This window comes from Aethalodelphis obliquidens, unplaced genomic scaffold, assembly GCF_003676395.1.
Source record: "Aethalodelphis obliquidens isolate GAN/ISIS:26980383/991018 unplaced genomic scaffold, ASM367639v1 scaffold28, whole genome shotgun sequence".
Taxonomy (NCBI): Eukaryota; Metazoa; Chordata; class Mammalia; order Artiodactyla; family Delphinidae; genus Aethalodelphis; species Aethalodelphis obliquidens.
In genome coordinates this window covers 23411819-23431401 of record NW_020837972.1, presented here as the reverse complement: position 1 = coordinate 23431401, position 19583 = coordinate 23411819, and the positions used below count along the sequence as shown (strand labels likewise).

General features: G+C 53.8%; 1 protein-coding gene across 18 annotated transcripts in view; it reads right to left on the bottom strand.

Annotated features, from left to right (window-relative positions):
- EP400 (E1A binding protein p400) overlaps positions 1 to 19583 on the bottom strand; it is a 116105-nt gene that overhangs the window by 45978 nt on the left and 50544 nt on the right. For 16 of the 18 annotated variants that reach the window (XM_027125173.1, XM_027125171.1, XM_027125170.1 and 13 more), the window contains 12 exons: positions 19143 to 19333; positions 18726 to 18903; positions 13938 to 14074; positions 12741 to 12910; positions 11999 to 12173; positions 11761 to 11897; positions 9249 to 9435; positions 6840 to 7006; positions 5225 to 5391; positions 4133 to 4375; positions 2120 to 2284; positions 659 to 814 (listed from right to left, as the gene is read on the bottom strand). In XM_027125173.1, the coding sequence (XP_026980974.1) occupies positions 659 to 814; positions 2120 to 2284; positions 4133 to 4375; positions 5225 to 5391; positions 6840 to 7006; positions 9249 to 9435; positions 11761 to 11897; positions 11999 to 12173; positions 12741 to 12910; positions 13938 to 14074; positions 18726 to 18903; positions 19143 to 19333 (2073 nt within the window). The remainder of the gene's footprint in view (positions 1 to 658; positions 815 to 2119; positions 2285 to 4132; positions 4376 to 5224; positions 5392 to 6839; positions 7007 to 9248; positions 9436 to 11760; positions 11898 to 11998; positions 12174 to 12740; positions 12911 to 13937; positions 14075 to 18725; positions 18904 to 19142; positions 19334 to 19583) is intronic. The other 2 variants (XM_027125187.1, XM_027125188.1) reach the window with 1 other exon arrangement.

The window sequence follows — 19583 nt, the reverse complement described above, 5'->3', positions numbered from 1 at the left end:
GTGAGGGTGGAGGGGCTCGGCCGTTACCTTTGGGAGCCAAAGAGAAAGAAAAGAAACCAAGCTGACACGGGCCATCTACGGAAATCAGAGGGGGCCACAACTGGGACTACGGGTTCTGAGGCATCACAGAAATCATCCACGCCCCACACTTGCCTCAGAAGCAAAGGAAGTCAGAAAGAAGTTTCATGGACTTCCCTGGTGGCGCAGTGGTTAAGAATCCGCCTGCCAATGCAGGGGACACGGGTTCGAGCCCTGGCCCGGGAAGATCCCACATGCCACGGAGCAACTAAGCCCGCGCGCCACAACTACTAAGCCTGTGCTCTAGAGCCCGCGAGCCACAACGACTGACCCCACGTGCCTAGAGCCCGTGCTCTGCAGAAAGAGGAGCCACTGCAACGAGAAGCCCGTGCACCGCAACGGAGATAAATAAATAAATTTATAGAAAGATAGGAAAGAAGGAAAGAAAGGAAGAAAGAAAGAAAGAAAGAAAAGAAGGAAGGAAGGAAGAAAGGAAAGAAAGGAAGGAAGAAGGGAAGAAAGGAAGAAAGGAAAGAAAGAAAGGAAGGGAAAGGAAGGAAGGAAGGAAGGAAGGAAGGAAGGAAGGAAGGAAGGAAAGAAGTTTCAAAACCAAGCCTCCTTCCGGCTCACAGCACTCTACCTGGAGGAGTCATGGGTGCGGGGCTTGGGCCACCGGCTGGGGGCTTGCTTCCCAGGGCGTTCAGGGCCCCCGCCTGAGACACTGTCTGCATCACCACGGGGCCTGGAGGTCGCAGGTAGGACTGCCCGGGCGCGGACACAATCTGGAGGACGCTGCCTGCAATCACACATGCATGGGGGTCAGTCACGAGCCAAGTGTGCCTTCAACCCCCAGGCTACACCCACTTCGTAAGGTACAAGAACAAGGCAATAAACCGAAAATCCAAAATCAAATTTCCTGCAATGAGGCAATGCCAAGTTCAGTTACTTGGAGAAAAATGAAACTATTTCATTCACAATGAATGAAAATGCCAAGGATCCAAGTCACTTGGCTTAACGTCAAGAAAAAGCTCCTCTACTCCCTGCGATGCCTGACTGCTTTCGGGTAATGCAGCGAGTATCCGCTCAGCATCTGTCACGTCTGCTCGAGGCCTGAGGCAGTCACGGGTTGGAAGGTCCCAGCTCCCAGATCACATACTGGGTGCGCCTGCCAACCAGACAAGCTGGGTGAAGAAATACCAAAACACTCGGTTTTTTTTAGCCCAAATGCTGTGGCTCTATCGCCACTGTTCCAGGAGCCTGCCATTTCAACCTCTCTGTGATTAAGTCTCCTGGCATCTTTTGCTCCGGAATCGTCCTCTACAAAAACTAGAGTTCACCAGAAATTTTAAGAGATGACCTCGCCCCTTTGGTCAAAAAACCAGAGAAATATGGAATGAAACCAAATGAACCCGTTTCTTTGTGGCGCGTTTCTGGGGGCCTCTGCTCTGCTGAGGTGCGTGTCCCCAGCGTCCACACAGAGCACCCCAGACCTGGCTGACAACTGAACCTTCCGCCCCGATGAGAGCCGTGAACGACGACGCGTCGGGGGAGGCTGCCTGGGGAGGTGGCCGGATCCCCCCTCTGGGTCCTACCCTCCAGCTGAGTCGCTGAGGGTTAACATGAACTAAAGTGCATCCCCTCGTTTCCTCCGAGAAGCAGTTACTACACGAACACAGTGCTCTCAGCCACAGGCCTGGGAGGGCTTTGGTCTGGAAGTTTTAAAACCTGTACATAAAAGAAAATAATTTCTCCTACATAAATTGCTAGACCTTTGGCACTTTTAGGACAATTTACCTCACAATGAAATTTGAAAGGAGTAAATATTTCTATTTTGATTTTTAAAATAGGAAACTTTACTCAAAGGGCAGATTTTATTTAGAAACGACTATCCTCTATTTAACGTGTGTCAGGGTCCAGGCCACCAGGTGATGTACCCGCTATCTCCCAAGTCCTCTGAACGCCAACGAGGTGAGACTCACTAAGGCCATTTACAGGTGAAGCACCTGTGCTTAAGGGGGCCAAAGTCACAGCTGCAGTGGGGAGCTGCCGGGACGCCCCGGCTTAAAGCCTTCGTGGGTCACCGCCCGTCAGCGAACCCTACCTTGGAGCTGCAGGGGCTGGCCGGCTGTCAGCTGCCGCAGCTGGCTATGCGACAAGGTGAACTTGTTGCCCTGGAACTGAAGCGTCACGGGGCTCTCCGGCTGGGCGACTCGGCTCGGCGGGCCCGCGAGGGAAGCCAGCTGGGCTATTTTGACCACTTCCCCACCTGCGGAGACGCAGAGGAGACGAGAAAGAAAACTCTTGGGAAGAGTTTTCGATTGCTGTACTGACGATCACTTGTCACAGAGAATGATCGTCTGTAGCAAACTGAAGTGTCACAGAAACATTTATTGGGTATTTCTAACACTTTCAGAAAATATTTTAATAGAAAAAAAAACAATTAAAATTAACACCAGATTTTAATGGTTAACTTCATCATAACTGGTAGAAATTTTAGAGTATCAGATATTAATATAATTAACCAAGCCCTTAAGGAACAGTTTGCTTTTCTTTCCAGGCGATAAAAAAGTAGCAAACATCAGAAGTAGCGGAAATGTATTGGTCATACACTTTGAAACTCTCGTGTCAACCTCTCAACTTCAGAATCCTTTCAGAATGTGAGAAAGTACATGTCTGATTTAGCTCACAGAGATAAACAAGATTTTACCACTACAGATATAAAATAGAGAACTAGCTTCAATTATACTCATAACCTTTTCAAAATGTGGGAATGTATTTAAGTACATAAATACATCACACTTTATGATACAGTGTTTCACACTAATTTGAACTAGATCGTAGGATTCAGTCTATAATTTTAACTGTGAAAAAATGGAAGATTTAACACTGCTTAAAGCATTTTTTTTTTCTTAAAAACAGAACTCAGATGGAGTCATATGCACCTCACTCAAAAAGGTACCACCTTCAAACTGTAATTCAATAATAGCTTTAAAGGCTTTTTTTTTTTTTGAAACCCAATGGTTGATATTCGAGTCTAGATGTTCCTCCCATGAAAATTCAGGCCAGAATTAGTAGTGATGCTATAAAGAGAATAGTTAGCAAAAGACGAGGAAAACATCCAAGGCTATCTTGCCCACAGAAACCCTAAACAGGAAGGGAAAACGGAAAAAGAGATGCAGAGATCTGTGCACAGAACTACGACTCTCCCACAAGCCCTCCTCAGTCCAGAAGTGGAGGCATGAAGGGCGGCCTGACCCTGCGCCCCCCAAGCACGGCTCCTGGGTACACCCCCGGGACTCCTACCCCTGGCCCAAAAGAGAGAAAAAGCGCCATGTATGCAAGGGCTGTCCTCCGCTGGGCAATGAACCAGGATAAGTGCTTCGCATCTGCTGGCACGGAAGACAGGCTCATCACAAGAGAAGACCAGCCTGAACCCGCCGTCTCCTCATGACACTACTTCTCTCTCTCTCCTGTCTCTCCAGAGAGGCCTCAACACAACTTGTGGCAACTGATAAAGTGCTCCAGGGGGCATGTGAGAAAAGGTGTGGCCCAGGACAGTTTCCATCAGGGTACTTCCAACAGCAGGGTGGACAGAGGTAGTACCCTAATCGCGCTGGCCACAATAAAAAGTTCTATTTAAAAAATGTAAGAAGGTTGCGATGTTTCAGTGAGTTATTACAAAATGTCTCACTTGAGCAATAGTCATTCCAGATTTAAATTTGGTAATAAGCAAGAGACTAAAAGGAAGTCGAAGCCTAGTTCACAAGGCTTTCGTTTTATTGCCCTTTGCTCTCCGAGGGGCCCTGGAGGCTGGCGGGACAAACCCGTGGCTCACAGAGGAGAAGTACCATCCTCGGCCACCGGGCCGAGCACGAGCACGGGGGAGAAGCAGAGCTGACGGACGGGGTCAGAAGGAAGGACAGAGAAAGGCCCTGAGCGGAGCCCTCCCTCTGCAGATTTAGGGCTGGAAAGGACAGCGTGGCGGAAGGCAGCACCGGACACGGGGTCGGGGAGACAAAGGGAGTGGACAGCAAGGCCCTTCACACGCCGCTCGTGTGAACGCAATGTCCTTGTACAAAGAGGTGGCAGACCCAGGAGAGGCGAAGCCACTTACTAGGCAGGCGCGCCTGGGCCTGCGAGGTGAGCACCAGCCCCTGAGGCAGCGCGCTCTGCCCGGCCGGGTGCGAGGGGGCCTGGGGCTGGGGCTGGGGCGGGCCCGGGGTGGAGGCCGGGGCAGTGGTTTGAGCCCGCAGTTTCACAGGATGGGCTGGGCTAGGTGCTGTGCTGAAGGTCGAGGCGGGCTGGTGTCTCGGAGCACCGGTGGAGGCCTGAGAGGTCTGAAACGGGGTTGCTGGCGCTGCAATCGATAAGGTTGGTTTGTGCAAAGCTGTTAGAGGTTCTTCAGAAAATGCAGTATTAAACCCGAATTTTAAAGAAATAAAACAAACATTACTTCATACCGCCTCTCAAAGGAGACGCCCTCTCTAAAAAGGGGGTGGGTGGTCTACAGGATGAGAGAAATCTAATTTTTTATCCGTCGTTAACTATTGATATTTTCACTTCGAGTCCACCAGTCCACGACACGGTGCATTTCTGGAGTAAACGGGAGTGTCACAAGCCGGCCCCTTCGGGCATGTCCGTGAGAACCACATCTTAACCACGCACGGAGGTCAGGCAGCGCTGGCGTCCCCAGCTGCACGAAGAGCTCTTGCAACAAGCAGCTCTGGCATTTATGAAGATCTCAGAAAAACACAGGGGACTTGACATTGAGGACCCCGTGGATTAGGGTTAGAAGACAATTTTTATTACCGTTTCTGCCATTTAACCCTATCCTTCTTCAAGTAACAATCAGGTTACATTGAAGCGGTGGCACCGAACACAAAAGCAGACTTCCTCAGAAGTCTCATAAATGACTTCGACACGCGTTTCCCGACATAAAAGAGAACGTTTCTGCCGAGGTACATCTTCCCCATCACGTCAACAGTAACTCGACTAAGAAGGGGATATCTTATACAGTTCAAAGACATAAAAAAAAAGCGTAAAACTCACGTGAGAACTACACATGGTCTCCTGGGCAGAGCCAGGGTGCACGGTCCCACTCCCGCTAGAGGAGTGGTCACACGTCCCCATGGGGCCAGGGAAGCACGAAGAACTTCTTCCACAAAAACCCTCTGCGGTGCCGAGCACACCCCCACGAGAGGCATACCTTTTGCATCCGGATTTGCAGAGAACGTGGCGATGGGCGGCCGTCCTCGAACGTGGCCCTGCGGCGTGGCAGTGGCTGTGGGCGTGGCCGTCCGGGGCGGGTGTGTGCTGGGGAAAGCCACGGTGCGGCCCTCGGGCTTCTGGCCGTACTGCACGGGCTGAAACAACCTGGACGCCCGAGCGCGGGCAGGAAGACACGAGCACTGCTGAGACGCGGCAGGCATGGCCTCTTGGACGGGCCCCAGGGATACAGGGCTGCCCCGCGGGCAGTGGGGTTCCCACACCCTGGGTGCAGTTTAAAGAGGGGTGGGGGGATTTCTAAATGCTGTGCTAAGAAGCAGCGCTCACCAGGGACGCTGAGGGAGGTGCTTAGTACCTAAAAATGGTACATCTACCCCAACGCTTGGGCGATACAGGGGTGAATGTGATTAAGTTCCCGTGAACGTGGACTAGAAAAACTGCTTCTAACACGTAAAGTCCATTCTACTACTCTTCTGAATAAGAGTAAAGTGGGGTGAAAAGTCAACTTGCACAACTAGGTAACAAGGCAGTACAGGAAATGGAGAGAATCAGCAGAAATGGTAAAGGCACCCCACAGGCACCAGTGGGTAAAACTGTGAAGGGGGATCCACACCATGGCTGCTTCGTCCGATTTTATCACAAGCAACATGCTCCTCCTATTTCTTTAACCTGGAAAACCACGATGGCAGGACTTCTATACCAAAACCCCCGTGCAACGCGCAGCCAGCAGAAAGCCTCTCCACGAGGCCGGGCCAGCCCCGAGGACTGCGGCTTCGTTGCCCTGGCCACATGTTTAACTGAGGGCTGCAGGCTCCTGTGAGTGTGGGCCAGGCAGCTGAGGCGAGGGTGGTCGGATCCAAGTCGCCAGGGAGGTCACACAGAGAAAAGGCGACAGAAATGGCTGCCATCTGCAGAGCTGGCCCATTTCTCTCGAGAACACCTGTCTGCTTTTCCTTTGTTTGTAGCTGGAGCACAGAGCTGTGCACAAACCCGGCTGCGCGGGTGTGGCCTGTCTTGAATCACGTGTTTCGAGTTCCTCCATCTGCGCGCACCGCTCCTCCCAGTCTCGTGGCACCTGTATCATGTCCCTGGAGGCCCTTGATGCTGCAGTCAGGGGTGGAGCCTCTGCCAGACCTCAGGGTCCCAAGCCCGCCCCCCCGCAGTGCCCCCCTGCCCTGACGGTTGCCACCATACCCGCACCAGGTCAGAGGCAGCCTGACCACCCCGCCCCTGACCACCTCCCCAGGCAGAGCCCTCCCAAAGGCCAACGCTTCTTCAAGATGATGAAAAGAGCCTCTCCTACGCCCTGCACACCCCTACTGCTTATCCCAGGATCCAAGGACATCTGGGTAATTTCCAGGAGAAGCAGATAGCCAAATTAGATGATTAGCCTTTCTTTTCACAGGCTGTAGCCCCAGTTCTCGTGTGGAGCTCCAACCTGGTGGTCCCAGGTCTGCCCGAGAGGCTGCGGGGCCGGGGTCCCTTTCAGCAGGAGAAGAGGGGATGCCACCCAGACCCCACGACACACAACCAGCCAGGACCCAGCCAGAGCCGGCTGGTGAGCAGGAAGTGACGCTCCACACCACACCACACACCTGCTGGGCTTCAGTCTGACGGCCGCTGGCCTGCCCGATGGTGGCGGCGCGGTGAACAGCTCCTCGAAGAGTTTCCGCGTCACCTTCTTCTTACCCAGCAGTTCTGACTCGTGGCGAGTCATTTTATTTTCTAAGCCAATAAGATCAAATATAGAAAGGTCGGTTTCCTAAGGAGAAAAAGAAAACAATTTTGCTACAGGAGGCAGGAAGAAAACAGCTGACTAGGAATCCAGGTCGATTCCAAACCGGGAAGGCCAGGCCCCGAGCAGCCGTATTGCTGAGAGGCACCCGCCGGACCTCGGTGTGCTCAGTTCCCCAACTTAAAGAAAGGTGGGAGTGATGGCACGTGGTCATCCCGAGTGGCAGTGGGAAAGGAGAGGGTGGCACTTAAGAGACAGACTAGACTCAGCAGAGAGGGACGAGCCTGGAAAACACTCGTCTAAACGGACGGAGATGCTCGGCCTCGTTGGGGAGGCTGAGGGAGAGACCCTAGCGTGCTGGTGCAGGTGCAGCGGGCGTGTGGCACGTCGCTATGTCCGGAGCCCTGGGGATGTTCACTCCACCTGTGCTTCTCTCAGACGTTCTCACCCCCACCAGGATGGCGGGAATCAAAGAGGATGGACAGCAGGTGTGGGCAAGGATGTGGAGACGTGAATGCCCCCACCCCCTCACACCCTGGTGGGGATGGGAAACCTGGCAGCCACCATGCAAGGCAGTTGATCAAAAGGTTAAACATGGACTCTACACGTGACCCTGCAACTCCTCGCCCGTCAGACATGTGCCCAAGAGGAGCCCCACAAGAAGGAAGCCCCAGGCCCACGCAAAACTTGCACATGAATGTGCACTCACAGTGGCCAAAAAGTGGAAACCACCCAAGTGCCCCTCAGCTCGTGGACGGATGAACATACTGCAGTCCATCCAGACAATGGAGGAAGGAGATTCTGACACAGGCTGCAACGTGGATGAACTCTGAAAATATTATGCTCAAGTGAAGTGAGCCATTGATATAAAATATCTGGACCTGGTGAATCCACAGAGACAGATGCAGGTAAGTGGCTGCCAGGGCTGGGAAGGGGAGGGGGAATGGGAATGACAGTGCGTGTGGATTTTCTCTTTGGGGTAATGAAATGTTCTAGTATTAGTGGTGATGGCTGTTACACAACTCTGTGAATATACTCAAACCAACAAACTGTATGCTTCAGAACAGTGAGTTTTACGATAATGAGCTACCTCAGTAAAACTGTTTTTAAAATGAAAACACAACATAAAAACTACTATCCATGAAACACCTCCCCGCCCCAGTGGTATCTTGAGGTAGCCTGCTTCTGACGCAACTTTATCCTCCATGGCTCAATTTTTCTTTAACTCAACGAAAAACTCATCCCTACCTAAAAGTAATACTATAAATCAACTACACTCCAATAAAAGAGTAGTAGACATAGTGGTAGGAATCACATTCATCACGTAACTCACCACATACTACTGCTTACCAACCAGGCCCTTCCTCAGACCATCACGTACATTAACTGACCGATTCCTCACGACTTCCCGGTGTGGTGAGGAAACCGAGGCAGACTGACCACCCGAGGCCGCACTCCTCGTGGGGCAGAGCCGGGACGTGAGCCCCTGCAATCTGGCCCCAGGGTCCCTGTCCTGTCCACACCCCGAACCTGCACAAGCCTATCGAAGCCACAGAGCTGGTTCCTGTTTCTCCGCATTTGTGAGACCTCGGCTCCTGGTCCTCTGGGGTAGAGACAGCCGAGGGGAACTCAGGCACCAGCCTGCCAGCGGCCGGCTGGTCTGGGCAAGCTCTCGGCCTCCTGCGTGGAAGCCAGAGCAGGAACGACGGCCCCTAAGGGCTCGGCCCTGCCCTGCTGAGAGCCACGAGCCCAGCACACTTGTGCTCAGAATCACCCAACCTAACCCAATCTCTTTTGTTTTAAAAATTTTGGTTTTGGAAAAACTTTCCAAAATTACCCCAAAATTCAAACACAGAAAGGTATACGACTCTATTTTTTTGGTCAAAAAATAACCGAGTTTCCCCACCTAGGGACAGTTACTAACATTTTAACAGAAAGGCCCCCGCAGGCCTCAGACCACGCGCGTGCGTGTGAGGACACCCCCGCGGTCCCGCAGTTCCGAGCCCTGCTCTCCTCCACACGCTCTGCCATTTCTCAGGGACCAACGGTCAGGCGAGGAAAACCCTCCCTGCTCCTTCACACTGTGGGCTCACCCCTCGGGGCCCATTCCAAAGCGGGTTCTAGGTCGAGGGGAAGGCCCATCACGCCGCCACTCAATGCTGCCCAGCATCAGGCAATGGCGAAACGCAGGACGCAAGTTAGTGGAGACCGACGTTCCGGAAGCACCCAGAACAGACCTCAGGTAGAGCCGCCCGCACCCTCTGCGTACCTTCCAGAAGTCTCGGTCAAGCGCCTTCAGGATGAGCGAGGCCGAGCAGCACTGCAGCGGCCCCGCCGTGTAGGAGGACTCCGGGAGCCGGGGCGCCACCAGCCCGGGGTGGTTGCAGATCCGCTGCAGCCGCAGCAGGATGCTCAGCACGTCCACAAAGCGCCCGCTCTTCAGAGCTTCCTGCGTCCTGTGCGTGGGGAGAGACACAAGCACTGCCTTGGCTGCGAGCACGTGCCGGCCGGGCTCCACAGACACGCAGTCGGCGCGCTCTCCCCAGACCTGGCTCGCACGGCAACGACATCCGGACCCACCTCTGTGCGGTGAGGGTTCTCAGACTCGCTCACCACCCCCGTGACACAGGATGGGCAGCCGGAGAGCCAGGGCGCGCGGCAGACGGGAACAGCCCTCCTCGCCTCCCGCGACAGGGACGACGCCATTCTCCACGGCAGCCATGACGGGCACCGGCAGGCAGTGGCGGGGTGAGAACACCCGGCCTGGGGGAGAAGGCCCTCGAGGGGCAGGGGTAGGAGTGACTGGACGGGGTGGTCCGGCGAAGGAGGAGACCCACAGGCCTGATACCGCGCCGGCGCCACGGGGGCCACAGTGCGGGGACTGCATGGAGGCCAGCTGAGACCTCCAGGTTGGGGGCCCCCAAGGGCGGCCGCAGAGCACAGCGCGCCCAGCGGGCGAGGCAGGAAGGAGCCGTGGAGCGGGGCGGGCGGGGACTCGCGAGCAGAGGGGGAGCAGAGGGGGAGCAGAGGGGACGGCAGGACGGGAGGACGGCCTGGACGGTGGAGCACAGCGTCCTGAGTCAGGCAAGCCTAGCGGAGAGGCACGTCTGGGGAAGCCAGTCCCGCACACATGTGATCTGCGGTGCCTGGGGACAGCTCAAGCCGCCACAGGAGGACGCGGTCAGCCCGGCGGCCCAGGCAGCTCCCGCCAGGACGGAGCGCGTGGGCGCAGCGGTGGAGCGGGGTGGGGTCGGGGACGTGGACGGCGCACAGGCGGTGCCAGAGAGCAGAAGGGGAGAGGGGAGGGCGGCCGTTCAGAGGCCAGCGATATGTGTCCGGATGAGACAGAAGAGAAAACACAAGACCAAGAAAACTGCACATGGAGGCTCCTGAGGGCTGAGCTCAGAGCTGCCGGAAGGGCTATAACAGAAACCAGGAGGAGGTGGCGCCACCACAGGCGGGCCCGCAGGGCTCTCTGGGAAGGCGGTAGAAACGTGTGACACGGTCGCCACGCAGAGGGCAGGAAGGCGCTGACCGGGAGCGACGTTCAGAGCCCGTCCGAGGACCCCGAGACCATAGCGTCAACACGCGCCGAGGCGTGTGGGGCACGCCCGGGAGCCGCCGTGGGGTCAGCACACGCCTGCTCATGGCCCCCCTTGACTTGACCAACAGGCCCGAGAGAAAGAGGTGCAGGGACCTAAGACAGGGAATCTCCCCGCCGCTCCATCGGGACCTTGCGGCACAGGACAACCTAGGCTCTGCTGGCCCAGTGCTTCCCGGATGCAGGGGCCTCCCCTATGAGCACACAGAGAGCATCCCACACTCGACAAGCGGGACCAAGGTCGTCACTGCCAAGCGCAACCGAAGCGACGTCCCACGGCACGCCACCAAAGAGCGACACGGCAGGCGTCCCGAGGACGCCGGGGCTCTGTCTGGTGAAGGGATGCCTGCTGGTCCAGGACCCGCCCTCTGCGCACACTGCGATTCTCTCCGGATCAGCACGGGCTGAGACAGCTGACCGCCAGCAGGCGCCAGCTGTGCCGCGGGCTGTCTGCTCCCAGTGTCCCGGAAGCAGGAGCTGTCACTGCACGTGTTGTCAGGGGTGGGGTCTCCACAGCTCCTATGCCTGACTGAGATGGTCAACGGCCTGCCGCAGCATGACGCTGGTTGCCAAGGACTGGCTACTTACACTCCGTCCTAAAGCTGTCTAAAAAGAAGCCTATGACACAAGCAGGCATTAACAGCAAAACCCTCTCCTGTACACCTGCTGCCGTGGACGCTATCCGGACCACGTTACGCACTTAAGCACACAACGCTCGCGACCAATGACAAAGAGCCAAACAGGTCACGGGAAGGATCATGGACAGGACGGGGCCCCACCCTTCTAGGGTCCATACAGAGGTGCCCGTGGCCACCCGCTGTGGCCCTGGAGCGCCATCTGCGCCTGACCACACGGCACACGGGCCTCGGTCTCACATCCTACACGCGGCTGTGAACGGACGAGCCACTCAATCAGCACGGCCTCCTGCGTGAACCTCCAGTGCGGTGCGGCACCGAGCGGCTTGCGACGCTGTACTCCTCCTGGGCCGGCTCTGGGCATGGCCTCTGACGGGACCAGGGAGGGGCAGCCTGCCAGCCTGAGAGGAGCGGAGCTGCCAGGGCCGGGCGTGCGCATGGCCTCCAGCTGCAGAGGCCCACCGCCGAGGAGGAGCCTTCTGGAAGGCCAGAGGGGCCCGCTCTCCCCCAGGAAGGTGGCCAGGAGTGCGCAGCCCTGAGCTCACCCCGGCTGCAGGATGACGTCCTCGTACAAGGCCTTCTGTCGATTGGAGAGGCGGCACTTCAGGACGTGCTCGTATTTCTTCGTTAGCTGCTTCTCCACATCTCTCTTAGTTCTCCGCAAAATAAAGGGCTGTGTCACCTGAAAAAAGAAAGTTCTCCTTTGCTAAAATGGATGCGTGGCCCATGCACGCTAAGCCAGGGGTGCTGGTCAAGCAGGGACCCGCAGCGGCGGCCGCGTACCCGGTGCAGCCGGATGACCACTTTGTGGTAGTAGTCCTGATTCTCCTCGCTGGGGGCTTTCAGGGGCAAGTGCAGGTACGGCCTGGAGATGCCCGGGATGAGGAAGTGCACCATGGTCCACAGCTCCAGGAAGGTGTTGTGCAGCGGGGCGTCGATGAGCAGCAGTCGCTGCTGGCTGAACACACAACGGGAGACGACACCTGAAACGTCAAGCTGGGCGCAGAGCCTGTCTCGGGAGACATTCAAGGAAAGGGACAACGATCCTCGGGAGCTAACACACACACAGACACACACACACAGAGACACACACACAGAGACACACACACAGACACGCACACACGCACGCACACACACAGAGACACACAGACACACAGACACAGACACACACACAGACACACGCACACACACAGAGACACACAGAGACACAGACACACACACAGACACACACAGACACACACACAGACACGCACACAGACACACGCACACACACAGAGACACACACAGACACACAAACACACACACACACACACAGAGACACAGACACACACAGGCGCACACACACACACAGACACACACACACACACGTCTTGAGGAACGGACTGAATTAAATGAGCGCCTTCAGTGAGGGGAGCCCTTGAAGCTGAAAGGCCATTCTGGGAGCCTGCAGTTTCCTACAGTCCCTCCAAAGAACCTTTACATCAACAATACCCAGCACACAGCACGCGGAGAGGGGTGGCCAGACCTCTGCAGGGTGAACACGGCCTCCCAGTGCCTCTCGGTCATGCCCTTCACACGCTGCATCTCGTCGATGACCAGGCACTTCCAGCGCACCCGTGTGAAGGACGCGTAGCCCTTGAAGAACTGCTTGTAGGACGTGATGCAGACGTTGATGCGGTTGGGCTCTGTCCACCCCTGCAGCACAAAAGCCAGGCCTCACTGTCTGTGCAGGAACAAGCGGCCTGGAGAGGACTTCCGTGCGCGCTCACTACCCACCTAACCTGCCCCACCGCCGTCACCCCTCCTTTTCCTTGGTAACCTGCTCTCTCATCACACAGAAAACAGCTGTTTATGTTTTTATGATCTTTTTCTTTAGGAGGCTAAGCACTTGTGTGGACAAATTAAGAAACTGCTCTGGAGGCATTAACAATCGCTTTTGGAAAACAGATCAGCACACAGCATCCAGAAATGGGGCTCGCTTTCATAGTCTATCATCTTAGTGATGGAACACGTATTCAGAAGATGATAGGAAATGTGAGCATCTATGCTGCAGCTGACTACATTCCAAGATATTAAAAAGCAAATTAATTACCAGAGAGTTAAAAAAAAAAGAGAGAGAAAAAAGAAAAGACCCCTCAAAGTACCTGCTTTTTAAGTAAATATTACTCAACACAGCAGAGTCTAACCATAAGCCAAAATGTTCTCTCCGACGAAAACCTGTGACCTGTAACATACTTCTACCTAGAATCTAGTGCTAGGAACTACTGGGCAGAAAACAGAAAAGTAAGAGTCCACATTTATTTCAGAAGCTCATCTGTTTGTCACAAATATCCCTAATAAACACATCCATGGGAATGATTTTACGGATCTGTAATTCAGAACTCAGGATGCATCACAATTTCTTATTTCTGCCTGTGATAACCAACAGGTCTACAGTTTAATAAAAGGATGACAGCACCTCCAGAGACCATCCGAGCTCTGGGGGAAGCTCCCTCGCTTCCTGGGAGGTGAACACAAGCCCTGCATGGAATGGCCTGTTTCCTGAGTGTAGTCTATGCTTCAAGGGGGCTCTAAGCCCAGACAACCAGAAGGTCTCGTATCTCATAAACGAGTGATTGACAGTAATTACGCTAACAAGCAGGCGTGGACACTTTGAAATGTGTCTTCTATAGAAAGTAAGATGTTTTCTGTTTAGTTCTATTTCAAGTTTAAACTAACATACCTGTCTCTTTGCCTTGAGTTCTCTATGGCTGCCAACATACAAGAGTGTTTTGAGCCCCGGACACCAGCGCTTCAGTTCGAGCTCCCACTTGAGGATGTTACAGCCCCTCACAACGACAAGATGAGGGCCCCAGTTGCCTACACAGGAGACATACAAATGCCCTCTGTAACAAAAACCATCTGTCTGGGGCAAGTCCTCGGCGCTGTGCCCGGTCAGCAGGTGTGCGTGAGGCCAGGGTGCGACTAGAGCAGACATCACTGGGACGCGGGGGGTCCCTGCCCGCCCTACAGCGCAGCCGCCACCGTCAGGACGGGCCGCTGCCCGGCTCCCAAGGCCAAGGCAGGACGCACTCAACAGAGAGGAACCGAATGAGTGAGCAGCCAGTAAAATGAGAGTGGATTCAAACATGACCCCTTAATGTAAGCAGGGGAAGGACTCCCATCTACAGTGAACAATGCTCAGAAAGGAAGACCCTCAGCCTCGAGCCCCGCGGCCGGCACAGCCCACTGGCAGCCCCATGCTACAGGCGCTGGTCCAACACTCACACTCATCACGGTCCCCAGCCGCCAGTCAGAACACACCCAAACCCATCCCAACCCAGCCCAAAGCACACGGTTTCAACTGCATTCTTTGGAAAACTAAGCGTTTCTTAAATTTCTGGGCAATACACACATAAACGTCAACTTCTGTGCTACAAGTAAACATAAACCAAGTTAAAAGTCAGAAATGGCAGGCTTGGAAAAAATACCTGCAACACACACATCTAGAGCCATTACTGCTCATAAGCGAAGTGTCATTACTACTGATCCTTGAAAAGAACCAGCCAAAACGGGAGAAAATATCTGCAAACGATACAGTTGGCAAGGGTGTAACATCAAAATATACAAACAGCTCATAAAACTCAATATTGAAAAAACAAACACCTCAATCAAAAAATGGGCAGAAGACCTAAACAGACATTGCTCCAAAAGACACAGATGGCTAAGAGGCACATGAAAAGATGCTCAACATCGCTAATTATCAGAGAAATGCAGATCAAAACTACAGTGAGACATCACCTCATACCGGTCAGAACGGCCACCGTCAAAAAGTCTACAAGCAGTAAACGCTGCAGAGGGTGTGGAGAGAAGGGAACCCTCCTACGCTGTTGGTGGGAATGTAAGTTGGTGCAGCCACTATGGAGAACAGTATGGAGGTTCCTCAAAAACTAAAATGAGAGTTGCCATATGATCCAGCAGTCCCGCCCCTGGGCACATATCCTGAGAAAACTCTAATTAGAAAAGGTACATGCACCCAAGGGTCACAGCAGCACTATTCACAATAGCCAAGACATGGAAACAACCTGAATGTCCATCAACAGAGGAATGGATAAAGAAGATGTGGTGTACACACACACACACACACACACACACAAATACTACTCAGCCATAAAAAAGAATGAAATAATGCCATTTGCAGCAACATGGGTGGACCCAGAGATTATCATACTGAGTGAAGTAAGTCAGCGAAAGACAGATATTATGTTAACACTTATATGTGGAATCTAAAAAATAATACAACTGAACCCATTTACAAAACAAAAAAGATTCACAGACACAGAAAAAAAATAACAACTTATGGTTACCAAAGGGAAATTAGGAGTATGGGATTAACATACAAACTACTATACATAAAATCGATAAGCAGGGCTTCCCTGGTGGCACAGTGGTTGAGAGTCTGCCTGCCAATGCAGGGGACGCGGGTTCGAGCCCTGGTCTGGGAGGATCCTACATGCCGTAGAGAAACTAAGCCCATGCGCCACAGCTGCCGGGTCTGTGCTCTAGAGCCCGCGAGCCACAACTACTGAAGCCTGCACGCCTGGAGCCCGTGCTCTGCAACGCGAGAGGCCACTGCAATGAGAGGCCTGCGCACCGCGGCAATGAGTGGCCCTCGCTCACCGCAACTAGAGAAAAGCCCGCATGCGGCAATGAAGACCCAACGCAGCCAAAAATAAATTTAAGAAAAAAAAAAATCGACAAGCAGTAAGGATTTACTATAGCACAGGGAACTATATTCAATATCTTGTAATAACCTATAATGGAAAATAACCTGAAAAAATATATATATATAACACTGAATCACTTTGCTGTACACTTGGAACTAACACAATAATATAAATCAACTATACTTCAATTAAAATAAAACCACCTAAGAGGAAAACGAACAAGGAAGTGAACAGAAATTCTACAAAGGATGGGACTTCCCTAGCGGTCCAGTGGTCAGGACTCCGTGCCTCCACTGCGGAGGGCCTGGGTTCGATCCCTGGTCAGGGAACCAAGATCCCACAAGCTGCGCGGTGCAGCCAAAAAAAAAAAAAGAAAAAGAAAAAAGAAATTTCACAAAGGGAAACATACAAGCAGACGATACACTCTCTGCAGGGCATGACCTCGTGAGTAGGGAAATGTAAAAAAGTCCCAGGTGCCTTCCCCCTCCAGTGAAAAGCAAGTTTGTTTGTTTGTTTGTTTCACCAGCATTTAGCACGTCGTTCCATTTCTGGAGAGGAGGGACAAGTGTCTATATATGTGTTTGTGAGCATGTCTGTTGACACTTGGGCGAAGCAAGGCAGGACACACAGCAGACTGCCCCAAGGGGTCACCACTGGGGATGGAAGCAGGTGGACAGCTACAGACTGTTGGCTGTTTTACTTTAGAAAGAAAAAAGTGGTGAGTTTGTGAGGGATTCCAACTGTGAACTTACCAGAACCCCCTCGCTCAGAGTCTCTTGGAGTGAGCCCTCTTCTCTTGAGGAACCGGTGAACTCCAGCTTTACGGTCCCACAGTGAGGAGGAGGCCAAGGACACTGGGCTCCAGGGGGCGGGGGCAGGCAGGGGAGCCAGGTCCCAGGCAGGCCCCACTCGGCCTGTCCTGTGCGGAAGCGGAGTGGGCGGCACACGCCTGCCCGCTCTCCCTTCAGGCCCCCCAGGACCTGCCAGGCCCCCGCCTCTCCCCCAGGGCGGCAAGCTTCCCAACAGCTGGCCCTCTGAGTCTGTTCCCAGCACCAAGGAGGTCCAGTGACCCCTCCGACACCCGCACTAACACAGACCTCTAACCAGGAAGAGCCAGACCCTGCGCAGCCTGCAAGGCCCTCACCTGGCCGACCGGCGGCCTTCCTGGCTCTGCACCCTCTGGCCTCCGCACCAGCCTCAGCACTGTCCCGTAGACACAACGGCAACCCCCTCAGCCTCTGCACCCACCACCCCATGTTCCCAAGCCCCTCGATCCTGGTGGCCACGGCTTTCTCAGGCCTCTGCTCACGGGCTGTGCCGAGCACGCCATACACAATGGCAACGTGCTGCTTCCCATGTGTGGAATCCTTATTCACTGTGCCTGCTGTGAGCCTCACGGGTGGGGGGGGGCTTTGTTCTGCTCACAGCTGCACCCCCGGTGCCTACAACAGTGCCTGGGACCAGGTAGGTGCTGGGTAAGCACCTATGGAACGAATAACTGATCCATTTGTTTGTTCAACCGATGAAATAAAATCCCCTACTTTTGAAAGTGTACACTGCTTCCAAGTTCTTACTATTATAAATACAATAATGAACGCTTTTTTCAACTAAACAATACAATAGTAAGACAAGGTAGCTCTTCTATCTTGAGATAACTATATATATAAAAACTCATTTTAAAGTACTACATCGTACACTTTGTGGTACTGGGTCAAAAACAAACATATTAGCACAAGGAAATAAGGCCTCAAAGTTGATCCATTTGTACTAGAGGTAAGATCAAGTAAGCTTTCAAAACCAAGGGCAAAGAAGAGTTATTTACTAAAGACGCTAAGGTAACTGTGAAGGAATTTAGAGGGGCCGGGGAGGAAGAAACGATCCCAGGGCTGAAGGAATCTCCGTCCAGCCGACTCAGGGTGCCGACTCCCCCTAAACTCGAGGGGCCCCCCCCTGCTACTGAAGCTGTGACACGGAGATGAAGGTGATGGCCTGTGCCTCCTCAGGAGCTGGCTAAGTGCTGGAACGCGAGGTTCCTGCTCCCCTACCCCCGGTGCTACGGGACACTTCCCTTGCGGGAGGAAGCCTATAAGCCCCTGTCCCGTGTTAGAGACACGCACACAGGCTCGTCCACAGCCCCACAGCACAGGCGGGGAGCAGGCGGGCGCCAGGCCCACAGCCAAGCGGAGGGCAGTGAACGGGGGCCGAAGGCTGAACGTCTGTGCGAGCTGGAAGAGCCGAGGGGTGAGGAGGCAGATGTCCGGGGCGAGGGCACGGCCTGCCGCGGAGTGCGGGCACCCCGTCCCTCTGCTGCTGCACAGACGCTGAGCCCTCACAAGGCTCCAGGGGTGGCGGGATCCAGCAGAGAGACAGGAGGGCCTGCGCCACAGCACAGGGAAGACGCCGATGGGCCTCGGCAGGGCGACCAATCACGCCACGGGGGACGCGCACCCGCCAGCCCACGGGCAGCCCAAGGGGAGAGCCCGGCCACGAGGACTCATGCCAACGTGAAGTAGCGCAGAGGCCCTGCGGCCTGGAAGTCACAAAGCCCCAGTCACACAGCCTGCTGGGTCTTATATTACGTTAGACTTTGAAAAATGGTGAGTTACTCGATCTAGTGTTTGTTGTGAACGAGTGCTTTGTTTGTTCCAGTGATGAGTGCCTCTGAGCCCAGTTCTCTGAGTCTGGACCAGAGCACGGAACAAAGGAGCAGAGAATAAAGGCCTCTCCCCACCCTCACGCCAGACGCATTGCCTATGGTTCAGTTTCAGCAAATACGAACTGTTCAAAAAACAACAAGCTCTTACCTTCATTACAGGCTAGGTGGGCAAAAAAAGCAATGATCTGCACTGTTTTACCAAGCCCAGCTTCATCTGCCAATACGCCATTGAGGTTCTTCCGGTAGAGCTTGGCCAGCCAGTCCAGGCCAATCTTCTGGTAATCTCTGAGGGCGCCGTACAGAAGAGCCGGAGCATTCAACTTCACCTGCAGGGGCAGACGGGCCCAACAGGCACATCTCAGAACAACAATTACAACTGTTGTCAGATCACTCATATGATAAGCCTACTGGAAAGCCACAAAGATGATTTACAGATAACAGGAAAAGGAAGATCATTGATTGTTTTTCCTGACAACTTCTGCCGTTGGGATAAAGAGCTCGTTTGGAAGGAGGTAGCTTTTCCCCTTAACAGAGACACCCCCTCACACAGGGCGCAGCGGCTCACCGCGGTGCTGATCCGAGCACTGCCCTTGGGCAGGATGGCTTCGGCCACAGCGGTCACTTCCGCGATGTCCTTTGTGTGAGGCTTCCCGACAACCACTCTCTCTGTGGCTTTAAACTGGTCCATGATGAACAGCGAGTCGATGAGAACCACACCCTTCCGGCTCTCCCGGTCACCCGAGCAGTCTTCCATGTCTGTGATCAATGGAAAAACGGGATTTGTGAGGTTTGAGAGGCTGTGATAGTATTATGAGGCCACTTAACATGACAAAAAAAAAGAGAGAGAAGAGAAAAAAGAAAAGGAGTTGCTAGAACCCAAACACTTCAAAGACAGAATTGAGCAGCAAATTTTTGTTTTTAATCCACTTTAGATAGTTAACAATGTATCCAGATAAACAGGTACAAACTCTTATGGAGTTTGTAGGACTGCTCTGGAAGGCCCTTG